The 14102-nt window shown below is 41.4% G+C and overlaps 1 protein-coding gene across 1 annotated transcript in view; it reads right to left on the bottom strand.

Annotated features, from left to right (window-relative positions):
* Nucleotides 1-14102, bottom strand: part of FREM1 (FRAS1 related extracellular matrix 1) — a 159787-nt gene that overhangs the window by 99489 nt on the left and 46196 nt on the right. Inside the window, exons 10-13 of the mRNA XM_065878900.1 lie at nt 6532-6728; nt 5722-5812; nt 4212-4379; nt 470-678 (exon numbers count right to left, since the gene is read on the bottom strand). Of these exons, the coding sequence (XP_065734972.1) occupies nt 470-678; nt 4212-4379; nt 5722-5812; nt 6532-6728 (665 nt within the window). The remainder of the gene's footprint in view (nt 1-469; nt 679-4211; nt 4380-5721; nt 5813-6531; nt 6729-14102) is intronic.

The raw sequence follows: 14102 nt of genomic DNA, 5'->3' as shown, positions 1-14102 counted from the left end.
TGCCCTCAAATCCCCTCCCTGGTAGAATGGATTAAAAATTCACACCAAAGACTTCGATCAACCGAATTCTATCCCAGAGTTGCCAGGGTTAAGAAATTGGCTTTTCTTGAAACCAAGTTCAATTATGTAGATTAGCCTTATAGATTATTTCAGACTCTATTCATCTAGTTTGATTGTTACCCCTTGTGATATGTGCAGTTGCAGCAAATTTAATATTCATGGTAATCGAATTTTTGTTGCTCAAATATTCATAATGTCATTCCTACCAGTACAGCAAGCCAGAGGGAAAGAAAATGCCTTGGGGGGAAACTAAAGGATTGTCATTTCTAATTTTCAACTGACCCTGGAAAAGTATTAGGTGGCATGTTGCTACCCCTGAAAGAATTGGACAAACTTCTTACACTGCCTCACAACTGATTCAGACGGGAGCCAAAGCATGTAAAACAAAGAAGCCAGGAAATGTTCTGACCTAACTTTTAAGGCCTGAAGGTCTCCCCAAGAAAATATGGCCCCTGTGTTTAGAGGAAATCCATTCAGCTCCACCCTTCCGTGCTGAGGCTGTCTCTGCAGGGAGAGGTGGATGTTGTCCAGTTTGGTGTCCACGTCAGAAACCAGGACATGCTCTGTGCTGATGACACACTGACTTCCCTCAGCCACTCTCAGAGGGTTGGTAAATACCTAGAAAGAAGGAAGGAAACATTTAAAGCCTTGTTCCATGAGGTGTACCTGAAGACAGAGCTCATGAAACCAACAGAAAACTTCCAGCACCATTTTCACATGTCAATCAAACTTTCAAGAATGTGCTAAAGGGAACAAGTTCATAGCTGAACATCCTGGCTGAAAAGTATTTTTTACTAAATGCTTCCAATTCTAAACATTGATGGACACAAAGAAACAAGGCAGATCTAGAAACCTGAAAGCATCTGCATTTCACTGATCTCAGACCCTGTAGAGTAGAAGCAGCAGTCAGATTTACCATCACTGGTGCTAAATTGAGAAAATAATAACATTCCTCATCGTGTCCACACCTACCATTGCTCGGCACATATGTACCTTAATCTACAAAATGAACAAAACCTACATCAAATTCCCCTAGAGAAAGAATCCATCTCTTTTTACACCCTAAAAATTCTTAAAGACTCGGGAAATTGGAGCTTTTAAGCATCAGGGTAGTGAGTGTTTTAGATATGGAAGTAGAACAGGGAAATTAAAGACTAGAAATTGAAGATTTCATAGGAAATAGATTTATTCAAGCATTAGACTTAAATATTAAAGCCATAAAGATAATTTTCTCTAACAGAAAAACTCACCGCTCAATAAAAATTTACTTGAAAGTAAAAAGCAAGTTAGAAGGGCTTGGGCTATTTTTTCATCACATTGGGAGTTGGCAAGAAGTGTTCCATGGTCAAACACATGTAGAAAATAGTCACATACGGTATCTTCACCTTGGAGGTTTATAAGATTCGTAAGTGTATTCAGCACTCTGAGACCCTACAGTAGGAAAATCTGCTAACTTTGTTTAACCTATCATTTTCTCAAATTTGTTTTACTACACAGAAGCAAAAACAGGGAGATACAGTTGGGCTACCAAGTCATGGGCTCTGAAGGCTCCTCACACACGATCTGGGGTGAGCGCTCTGCTAACGTGAGGACACAGGGTTCTCCGAGGAAGCAGCTACTCTCTTCAGAGCAGCTGCCACTCCTAGAAAGGAGAGCACTCCCCAAGGCAAGAGCTGGTAAAGAGGACGGAGGCCCGAGAAATGGGCAGAGGAAAGGGAAGTGAGCAAGAAATCACAGCCTCCACCCAGAGCCCTGCTCCATCCTCCCACCCACCAGGGCACAGCCGCCCCAAGGGCAGCTCCTTGGATCATGGAAATGATGAGACCATGCTCCCTGGGACAGCTGCCTTGTATTCTGTAATAAACTACTTCTGCCAGCAAAGGACGACCTAAAGTAAGAGCCTTTTCTCCCTACAGCCACTCACCCGCACCCTTCCTAAGTGCCTTACTCTGATTCTGCCAAACCTACATTTTCACTGTTTGTAGGAGAAAGAAATAAATGGAGTTCTTATTTAAAGAGGATTATTACCACTGAAATATGGTCCATGTCCGCCAACCTCATTTTGTCCTGAGTTGCATCGATTAATATCCCAAGATGCTAAGTTTCAAGGAATATACTTTGCCTCATTAGACGATTTTTAAATATATATGTATTTCAGGACAACTTTAAAAAACTAAAAGCTAATTTGCCCCCCCCCCATTAATTATTCACTTTCTAGTCCCTGCCTGAACCCAGTGCTTGGATTTCTGGAACTTCAGGTCAGCATGGTGTCAAGATCCCCTAACGGTTATCACTTAGCCCAGCGATAACTGGATTTTCACACCAGGAACCACTCCCATGACTAGGTTCACTGAAGCCACTCATTTAATTTTATTTCTACTATTCTCAGTTCTCTACAGTACTATTTCATTTGTCCCATCCACTGTAGAAAAAAGAAGCCACTAAGCCTCCTGAGCCCCAAGTCCTCGTAACTATTCCATTTACCTTCAAATGATGGAGGTAACTATTCACTTCACCCTTTCTGGTTTTTACCACAGATCATCTTTCTCTATCAAGAGGCTGGACAGCTTGGCATAAAAAACTGTTTCTCTGTGATTGTTCTATAACACACATTAGCTTCTTTAGATGCTGGGCTATTTCAGGGCATGTATCTCATACATAGAAAAGGATGGTCTGAATAAAATCTAATCAAATTAAGAGACATTCTAGGCTTCCCTGGTGGCGCAGTGGTTGAGAGTCCGCCTGCCGATGCAGGGGATACAGGTTCGTGCCCCGGTCCGGGAAGATCCCACATGCTGTGGAGCGGCTGGGCCCATGAGCCATGGCCGCTGAGCCTGCGTGTCCGGAGCCTGTGCTCCGCAACGGGACAGGCCACAACAGTGAGAGGCCCGCGTACCGCAAAAAACAAATAAAAAAATTAAGAGACATTCTAAACTATTTTTTATACAGGGAACATGATCTGGTCCCTGACAGGGAAGGAGGCAAAGAACATAGTTTACGTTCCTTTTTTGTGAGCTCTTGGGCCCATCTTCTACCAAATATTGCAAGCTCAGAGGCTGGCGGGGTCAAGCCAGTGATGTAAATGGGTGTCTTGAGTTGGGTGGGGACTTGGGTGACTGGGGAATGTGCCCTGTTCAGCTGCTGCAGGGTGGGGGTAGGGAAGTGGACTCCGTGTTGCCAGAGCTTCCAAATTTTCAAGAGAAGCCAGAAATCCAAACTTGATACAAAACCTCCTGATGTTTAAGTGTTGGCAACTCATTATTTTCAAATATTATTTAGACTCATCAAAACAGTTGTGTGGTTTGGGTAAGCCCCTTGGTCCTGCAGGGTGAGACCTCTGCTCCACAACTTTGGGCAGCTGTAGAGATGGTGAGGAGAGCAAAGGAAAAGGAGCATCCATGCTTTCCTGGCCATATTCCAGGTGGCTGCCTGGGAAGGTGGCCTCTTTCCTTAGGGATGAGACACATGTGAGTTCTAGTCCCCTCGGGTTCCTAATGAATGGGTAATCACACTTTCCGCTTTTGAGGGAAAAAGCAAACCTAGGAATAGCCACCCTCATTAACTTTAGTGCTCTGATGGGGAGGGAGCAGGTAGGGAACAAATTCTCACCATGAATCCCAGCCTCGCAGATAAGATGCACAAGGTAGCATCGCCTTTGTAGTTTGATTTATAATGAGAGACCCAAGTGCTTTAAAGCTTTACACAAACACTGGGGAGTGGAACAGCATAGGATACAAGGGTCCATCTTAATTCATTTTAGAAAATTAAAGAGCTTATTTAGATGACAGAACAGCATAGCTGGCCTGCGGAGAGAGCAAATAAGCCTATCTGGTTGCTAAGAGACTCCTAATTTAATCCCCTTCACCTGATCAACACATGAAACTCGGCAGAAAGGAAAGAGATTTTGATAAAGCTTTGAAAATAATGCCAAATTCAGCAACTAGAAAATCTCATCTTTTAGATAGAAAGTGCCATAGGAGGTAAAGGACTCCCCCTCCCCATGCTTTCTTTTCCTACACTGTAGCTGGAAAATAAAAAAGTTCTTTGAAAGAGCCTAAAGAGAAGTTAGCATTTTGAGTAAGTCTTTCAAAATCTTTCTTCCCTTAGGTCTTCCCCGCCTTTTCATCCTTCACATCAAGCATTACGCCTACCTCAGGGACCTGATTGTCCACCGGAAGAATCGTGATGTTAAAGCAGATCCCGAACAAAGTGCCACCGTGCTGGTTACTGACGGAAAAGGCAAACTGGACGTGTCGGGGGTGGGGGCCTATATCTTGCATGGGTGGCATGTAGGCCACTTTCATATAGCTCACAGCATGCTGCAAAGCAAATGAAGACGGACATGTGGGTGCCAATTTCCCAGGATGAGAGACATTTAGAGACCTAAGTCTAAGATACCCGTCTCATTCACTGATAGGGAACACTGTAAATGCCACCATCATTCATTTGAAGATCATAAAAAGCTCTATCTTACAAATCGCATTTTCTAAAAGCAGGAGGGAAAAGAACAAAGAAATTAAGTGACTACGTCAAGTGCTTGAAGCCAGGCAACTCTGTGAAAGACAGGAGACTTGCATTTTAACCCAGCTCTGCCACAAAGTAGCTGTGTGATATTGGTCAAGCTACTTAAACTTGCGAGGTCTCGGTTTCCTTACCTACAAAATGAAAAAAATAATAGTACTTAGCACATAGGTTGACATACTCATTTAATAACACCTCTAACTACAGTGAGATTCAGCAGCTCAGGGGTAGCTGCTGCCTAAGCCCTCATCATTACTGTGCCTCTAGTCAGGTCTGCAGAGCAGAGGCCACAGGAGCAGGGAGAGGGCTAATGAAGGACTTTGGAAAGCAGTAGATAGCATGCGCTGACTTATGTCCCCCACAAAAAAAAGATACGTTGAAGTCCTAACCCCCAGTACCTCAGCATGTGACCTTACTTGGAAACAGGGTTGTTGCAGATGTAATTAGTTAAGGTAAGGCCATACTGGAGTAGGGTGGGCCCTTAATCCAATATAACTCGTTCCTTATAAGAAGAGAGAGACTCAGGGAGAACACAGCCATGGCGTAACAGAGGCAGAGAGTGGAGTGATGATCTACCAGTCAAGGAATGTCAGATTGCCAGCAAACCACTAGACGATGGAAAGAGGTAAGGTAAGACCCCACTTCTCCCCGACCAAACAGGGTTTTGGAGGATGGTGGCCCTCCTGAGACCTTGGTTTCAGACTTCTAGCCTTCTAGCCTCTAGTTTCAGAACTGTAAGACAATACATCTCTGTTCTTTTAAGCCACCTAGTTTGTGGTACTGGGCTATAGCAGCCCTAGGAAACTAAGATGGTAGGATATTGGATGAACTTTGATGGAGTAAAAACATATGCACCAGGTCCCTAAATCAGAGCCCTAAGCCAGGGACCTAAACTGATGCAAAAGACTGTGTTGAACTATAACAAGATTTTACAATCATATCCAGCTTGATCAGTATTTTCAAATGTTACATGTCACTTGCTTAATGGAAATGTGCAAGCAGAAAGAATATAGACATCAAGTATTTGTTGCTTGTGACAGATGTCAAAGGTCAATACTCTCAACTGCAATGTTAGGAGCACCGTACCTTCTCAGAGGACACTTCCATCATGTTTTTCAACATCTGAGCATAGCATCATACCTGAGTGAATGACTTCAACCCTGAAGCTGCAGGGTTTTTGGTTAGCCTTGGTATGCTGTCTACCATGAATAATTTCCCAGCATCCAAGTGTCTAAATAAAAATACAAGAGAACACATCAGCTAACTTTCCCAGTAAGAAAAATTAAATCAAATAGTAGCCCACAACCAAATTTTCTGAAGCTAAAAGTACTCACTGTAGGAAGAAATCAAATGTTCCATCTTTATATTCTCTCTTTATATCAAGGCGGGGGGAGGTTCTAGCCTTAAGTCTAGTATCATGAATGCCATTCTCATCATGACTGCAGAAAGTATGTACAGAATTTCTGCTCTGACATGATGAAAGGGAATCTAACTACAATAAGATGTAGTTAGATACTCATCCTAAAAACGTTTCCTCACTATCCTGTGGTAGATAATACAAACCTAAGGTATATTCATGATATTTTCTGGATTGGAATCAGAGAATATGACCACTTTTGTGGGCTGCAATATCTAAAAATAAAGCGATGAAGACTCAGTACATTTTACTAAAGAGAAAAAAAGTATTCTCTTTAGAAAAAGGGATTAAAGACTGTTTTAAGCCTCCCTAAGCTGAAGACACTACAAGCTGCAGGCCACTTGTCAATTAATATAGCTTTTGAAGGGAGGTATGAGACAAGTTTGAGATTAGAATAAATGCTGAATTGAATATAAGTTCATGTGTGACCAACAAAGCAAGTGAACCACAGTAGTATACACTGACACTTTCAACTCAATTCTAGAACGCAACCCTCAACTAATAGCCCAGGTGATGACTCTTCGTAGAGATACCTGCGGCTAGAGGAGAAAAATGGAGGAGTGGTTACTGTGTAGAGCAGCTCCCTGTCATATGATTCTGTATCTACAAAATGTAGATGTTTCTTAGTGATATACGCCACCTCCGTTTCCTTAACAACCAAATGTCGAGAAACTCCAGGAACCTCTTTTGGAAGCTGGTCATCTACTGGAGTGATATGGATTGTCACCACCTGGAAAGAAATTATCTTTACCATTAATTTGAAATACCAAAAAGACACCAAAGAAAGCCACCCCACTATCATCCAGTCACAGTTATGATTTTCAAAACTTGCCATTTTGTAAAACACTTCCAGTGAAAAGATTGGGGAGTTATTAGGAACGTGAAAAATGGAACATTCTCCACCCATTTTTCATTCTAACTTAAGAATATGATTATCACAATTATAGTTAATGCAGTCATGAGTGCTATAGAATAGGCATATAATACACAAAATATGTTCCTGGTTTTACTTCTACACCTCCCTTTACCAGCAACCTGGGCTTTCTCTTCCTCTTTCCACTCAGTTATAGATCCTGGAAACCTCGACATTACTTTTGGTTGCTCTTTCTCTACCCACATATAACACATCACCAAGTCCCAGAGTTTGTACTTAAAAAATTTTCTAAACAGTGACCACACCCTAGTCCCACAGCTGTCATTCACACTGTTCCTGACTTTGCTCCAGTTTTCATAATTTCCTTACATCATCACAACGCTTTCCATCAGCCCTAACTCCAATAACTCATTTTGACTTTTCATACCTCTGGTGTTATCTTTTAAAAAATACAAGTCAAATCAGGTTATTCACTTCCTCAAAAATCTATAAAAAGATACAAATGAAGTTATCGACAAAACAGAAATAGACCCACAGACATAGAAAACAAATTTATGGTTACCAAAGGGGAAAGGCAGGGGAGGGATACATTAGGAGGCTGGGATTAACACATACACACTACTATATATAAAATAGATAACCAACAAGGACCTACTGTATCACACAGGGAACTACACTCACTATTTTGCAATAACCTCTACGGGAAAAAAATCTAAAAAAGGATATATATATATATATATATATATATATATATATATATATATGAATAACTGAATCACTGTGCTGTACCCCTGAAACTAACACACTGTAAGTCAACCATACTTCAATAAAATTTTTTAAAAAAGAAAGTTAAAATAAAAATCTTAACCCCCCCAGGAGGGATAGAATTATTCAAACTCCTTAGCATGGTATTCAAGACCCCTCACAGTTTAAACACTCTCTTTATTTCAACTTTATCTTTTATGACCTTTCAACATTAATCCAGCATCCTGATTGCACTCAGTGGACCCAGACCTAGTCCTCAAACATGCCTCTATGCTCTGAATCCTGTTGTTCCTTCAGTCTGGAATGGTTTTCTCCTGCTCTCTCCAGCAACCTGAGTCTTTCTTACCCTTGAAGGTTCTTCTTGAAATGTTCTCCAGTTTCTCAGTTGGAATTAATTTTTCCTGAATTTTGGTTATCCCTTGATAAACATCATTATTTCACTGTCTTGTATTATTAGTTAGTAGTTTACATGTAAATCTCTCCTAGACTGAAAGTTCCACGAGGAGGATCATAGTATAGTGCAAACCACATGGAATTTGGCAGTGAACAGACGGTTAAAGTCCTGGGTAAACCACTTAGTAGCTGTTACTGATCTTGAACAGGTTCACTCAACTTTTTTGAGTGTCAATTTTCCTATCTGTAAATTAAGCATAATATCAACAACCTCACAGAATTTTATGAGGATCAAATATCACCATGAAGATAAAATGTCTGGCATATATTATGTGCTCAACAAATACTTTGTTCATTTCTATAGCTCCACCATATCTGGCACGGTATTTTGTAGGTAGGAGGCACTTTATAGGTGTTTCCTCACTGAATGAGTCAACATGCCCTGTTTGTGATGTTAAGAATTTTCTCAAACATTCATAGGTTTGGATCTTGCAAGAGGGAAAGGAGACTTTGCCAAACAGCTTTTTACCATCACATTTATTTTTTTTTTACAATAATCCATGATTGGCTGGAAGAAAGCAATTACTCTCTCTTGAAATGGTACATTTGCTTGGCATCGTGAGTCGTTGCACAGCCTGATGCATGAAAGTATTCTGACTCTGGTTTTGATTTATTTTAATATTGTCACGGAAGTACAGATCAGCAATGCCAATTTTTTCTAAGATAATGGTGTTCACAATAACCAATTTGAAAATGAAGAGAATTTCTTTTTTAAGTTAACATACAAAGCAAAAACTAAAACATGGTTAAGCTTTTGCTATGATACAAAAAAGACTGGAACATCAGCTCAGCCACCTACAAACTTTGCTGCCTGGGACAAATAATTTAACCCTTTTGGGGCTCAGTTTTTCTCTCTTTACACTGGGAATAATAAGGATGACTATTATAGTGAAGTGCTGTCAGGATCAAATGAGATAGCTGATAGCACAGTGAGTACCTGGTAGTAGGTGCTCAATAAATTAATTCCATCTCCATCCTTCATTACTTTTACAAAAGCATACAGCATATTTACTATTCCATTATGAAGCATTTCATTAATTAGAAACTAAACTCAGTAATCAAAACAAAGGAACACAATGACAGTCATTTCTCCAGTTCCTGGAATCTGTGTCATGATTTTTTTCCAGTTACAGTTTTTTGCTAATCTCTAAAGTTCAGAAATTCTCTATGGGACATCCCAGCCATGGTGTGGATCAGTGAAGCTCCATTTAATTGAAAAACTAGATTTAATAAGGAAACAATAGTTATTGTGCCTTCAAAGAGACCATTTTCTATGCTAATTTATTCTCCAGTGTGTTCTTTGTGCAAAAAGAATGTACAAGCATGCTTTTCTATACCCCAGTAGTAATTCATGGTGGGCACATTTTTCAACATGCTTTCTGATCGCTTAAGTTGATGTGACTTTACGTATTTATGCATGTCCAAATAATTATTGTGTCTGCGTTCTGCAGGCGAGAAAGATCCTATTTTAACAAACTCCATAGAGAAAGTGTTCTCATTTTTACTGAAATTTGGTTGTAAAAAAGACCTAATTAAATATCCATTCCCACAAAGTGGAAAACTAGGGCCCATACTAGGCACTGGGCTCTTGCTTGTTGCCTTCCTCTACATGCATCCAGTCTACTTATGGCCACAAGCACCCACAGACAGATCTGCAGGGAACTGGCACATAAAGTAATAAATCAGTATATAAAATGACAACCACTAAACTTGACCCTCAGAATACAGCTCACAATATGATACTCCACTGGCTACTATCTGCCTTCCTTGTAGACCTGGGTTCTTGATCCCTTCTCTGCACTGAGCTTTGCTTTCTGCCTGATTCCTTCTTTTGCATCTTCCTTTGAGATGATCCAGTGCTATTTCTCACCCCCAGGAGTTATTTCCAATGCTAGTTTTGCCCACTCCCCTTTCCGGTCTGACTTCTGATAAATGCCCACTCTGGGTGCCTGTTCTCTCCTCTGGTCATGTTGCACTCCTTCCTCCCACTTTGCCCCCAGGCCTTTGTGGCATCTGCTCCTTTCTTCCTGTTTCTTAGTCCTCTTTCTCCATTTCTCTTCTATCCTCAGGTTTCGCTCTCCATTTACTGCTAACGTTACTCTATTTTTCTTTTTTTTCCTTTTTCTGGTCAGGACTACTTTACATACAATGAACTCCATTCAGTTTAAGTATATAATTTGATGAGTTTTGACAATCTTATATACCTGTCAAGGCACCACCATGGTTAAGATACAGAATATTTTCTATGGATTTACTGGTATTTTTGGTTGGTTGGTTTGATAGTATTTCATCGTATAGATATAGTTTTTTAAACCAGTCTTCTGTTAATAAGCACTTGGGTAGTGATACAAACAATTCTGTAATAACCTAAGAAAATATTTTTTAAAAGCAAATTGAGGGCTTCCCTGGTGGTACAGTGGTTGAGAGTCCGCCTGCCGATGCAGGGGACACGGGTTCGTGCCCCGGTCCGGGAGGATCCCACGTGCCGCGGAGCGGCTGGGCCCGTGAGCCATGGCCGCTGGGCCTGCGCGTCCGGAGCCTGTGCTCCACAACGGGAGAGGCCACAGCAGTGAGAGGCCTGCGTACCGCAAAAAAAAAAAAAAAAAAAAAAAAAAAGCAAATTGAGTAGGTGAGGCTTTATTTGATGACAGTCATGGCAACCAAGGTAGAAAGAGAGGGGGGTTCTTGCTAACATCTTGTAGATGTGCAGGTAGATCTCTCAGTAGGAGTATCTAGATGGAAAAGATGAGAAGTAAGAAGCATCTCCACTTATGTAACTTCCTTCCTGTTTTAAATAGATTCTCACCTGAGATCTTTGATTTCTGCCCCTATGAAAGGAGGTGTTCTCACAGTATGGCCAAAACAATCCTGGGCCTGAGTTTAATCTTCAGTGACTGGGGAACCTTCTGATCACAAAAGCTCCCATCAAGTAACCATTTCATCTGTACTTGTAGTTGAACAGCTGAAAGTTACAGATTTTGTTGAATATTTTAAATACATTTATATTTGTAAGACATGACTGGATACTCATCCACATTGAAGATGCAGTCATCAAACAGACCAGCTGATCATTTGAGTCCCTTAAAAATTGGAGCTTCAGTGATGATATCAGGGTTTTACAACACAGTAATTCTTAACAGCGCACACACATACAAAATATTTGTTTTGTTGTTATGCACACAACTAATTCCTGAAAACTCTGAAAACTAAAGCTTTACACTTACTACTTCCGCATCTTACTCCTTCCCCAGTCCCTGCCACATGTCTGGGTCTTCTTATTTCCCCCTCATTTCAATAAAAGTTAAAAGAACCAGAGTTTATTCTGGAACCAACACACATTTCTGGAGGTTCTACTCTGAGTCAGATACCAAGATCTAAAGGCAGAGAGATGAATAAATCAGGATCCCTGTCATAAATGAGCTCACAGTTGATCCAATAAAATAATGGCCTCACATAGTAATTTGATATCAGATTATATAAAAGGACCAGATGCTCAAGCCTGGGGAAACAGGTATGGAATAGGAGCATCAGAGGATGATTCCTGGAGCAGGTGATTCTATAGCTGAGTGCCAGTCCACAGTCTGAATGAGCTAAAGCTGCCACACATCAGAAGAGGGAGAGCTGGGAAAAAATGGACACTAGATGTACTCTACTAAACATACTGCTACTGCAACAATGAGTTTTAATTGTCCTCGATGAAAAGGCTGTGGCTGGGCTTCCCTGGTGGCGCAGTGGTTGGGAGTCCACCTGCCGATGCAGGGGACACGGGTTCGTGCCCCGGTCCGGGAAGATCCCACATGCCACAGAGCGCCTGGGCCCGTGAGCCATGGCCGCTGAGCCTGTGTCCGGAGCCTGTGCTCCGCAACGGGAGTGGCCACAACAGTGAAAGGCCCTCGTACAGAAAAAAAAAAAAAAAAAGGATGTGGCTAATCTCGTCTATTCTTAAGAGACCATATGACAGATGTGGAGGATAATCTAGTCCAAAACAGATGAAGGCTGAGACTAAAGCAATGACGGTGGGGTGGGGAAGTAGAGACAGATGAGAGCAATTTCTCAAGTAGATTTATTAAGATTAGCTGACCAACTGGTTATGCAGATACGCGAGAGAAAGGGGGTAGGGATGACTTCAAAGATTCTAGTTATAGTAGTTTCATGCAAATTTTCAGGGAAATATGATAAATGTCTTGTGAACATGTTGAGTTTAAACTGAATGCAGAGGTCTGCCGGAGCCAACGAGAACAGCCACCTGACTTCACCGCCACCTGGAGACGGCTGGCTGCAGCTGCCCACCAGCCAGAGGGGGCACCTTCAAGATGGCGGAGGAGTAAGACATGCAGATCACCTTCCTTCCGACAAATACATCAAACTACATCCACATGTGGAACAACTCCTACAGAACAGCTACTGAACACTGGGAGAAGACTTCAGACTTCCCAAAAGGCAAGAACCTCCCCACGTACCTGGCCATGTGGCCGACAGGATCTGGGTACTCTGGCCGGCTGCCACCCTTAGCATCTGAGGTGGGAGAGCCAAGTTCAGGACACTTGTCCACCAGAGACCTCCAGGCCCCACATATCAAACAGTGAAAGCTCTCCCAGATATCTCCATCTCAACGCTAAGACCCAGCTCCACTCAATGACAGGCAAGCTGCAGTGCTGGACACCCTATGCCAAACAACTAGCAAGACAGGAACACAATGCCACCCATTAGCAGAGAGGCTGCCTAAAATCATAATAAGGTCACAGACACCCCAAAACACACCACCAGACACAGTCCTGCCCACCAGAAAGACAAGATCCAGCCTCATCCACCAGAACATAGGCACCAGTCCCCTCCACCAGGAAGCCTACACAACCCACTGAACCAACCTTAGTCACTGGGGGCAGACACCAAAAACAACGGGAACTACAAACCTGCAGCCTGCAAAAAGGAGACCCCAAACACAGTAAGTTAAGCAAAATGAGAAGACAGAGAAACACACAGCAGATGAAGGAGCAAGGTAAAAACCCACCAGACCAAACAAATGAAGAGGAAATAGGCAGTCTACCTGAAAAAGAATTCAGAATAATGATAGTAAAGATGATCCAAAATCTTGGAAATAGAATGGAGAAAATACAAGAAACGTTTAACAAGGACCTAGAAGAACTAATGAGCAAACAAACAGTGATGAAAAACACAATAAATGAACTTAAAAATTCTCTAGAAGGAATCAATAGCAGAATAACTGAGGCAGAAGAACGGATAAGTGACCTGGAAGATAAAATAGTAGAAATAGCTACTGCAGAGCAGAATAAAGAAAAAAGAATGAAAAGAATTGAGGACAGGCTCAGAGACCTCTGGGACAATATTAAGTGCACCAACATTCGAATGATAGGGGTCCCAGAAGACGAAGAGAAAAAGAGAGTGTATGAGAAAATATTTGAAGAGTTTATAGTTGAAAACTTCCCTAATATGGGAAGGAAATAGTCAATCAAGTTCAGGAAGCAGAGAGTCCCATACAGGATAAATCCAAGGAGAAACATGTCAAGAGACATATTAATCAAACTATCAAAAATTAAATACAAAGAAGAAATAATAAAAGCAGCAAGAGAAAAGCAACAAATAACATACAAGGGAATCCCCATAAGGTTAACAGCTGATCTTTCAGCAGAAATTCTGCAAGCCAGAAGGGAGTGGCAGGACATTTTTAAAGTGATGAAAGAGAAAAAGCTACAACCAAGATTACTCTACCCAGCAAGGATCTCATTCAGGTTCGGAGAAATTAAAACCTTTACAGACAAGCAAAAGCTAAGAGAATTCAGCACCACCAAACCAGCTTTACAACAAATGCTAAAGAAACTTCTCTAGGCAGGAAACACAAGAGAAGGAAAAGACTTACAATAACAAACCCAAAACAATTAAGAAAATGGTAATAGGAACATATGTATCGATAATAACCACTTAAATGTAAATGGAATAAATGCTCCAACCAAAAGATACAGACTGGCTGAATGGATACAAAAAGAATGCCTG

The sequence above is a fragment of the Phocoena phocoena genome, chromosome 6, assembly GCF_963924675.1.
Source record: "Phocoena phocoena chromosome 6, mPhoPho1.1, whole genome shotgun sequence".
NCBI lineage: Eukaryota > Metazoa > Chordata > Mammalia > Artiodactyla > Phocoenidae > Phocoena > Phocoena phocoena.
This window is presented reverse-complemented; position numbering and strand designations above follow the sequence as displayed.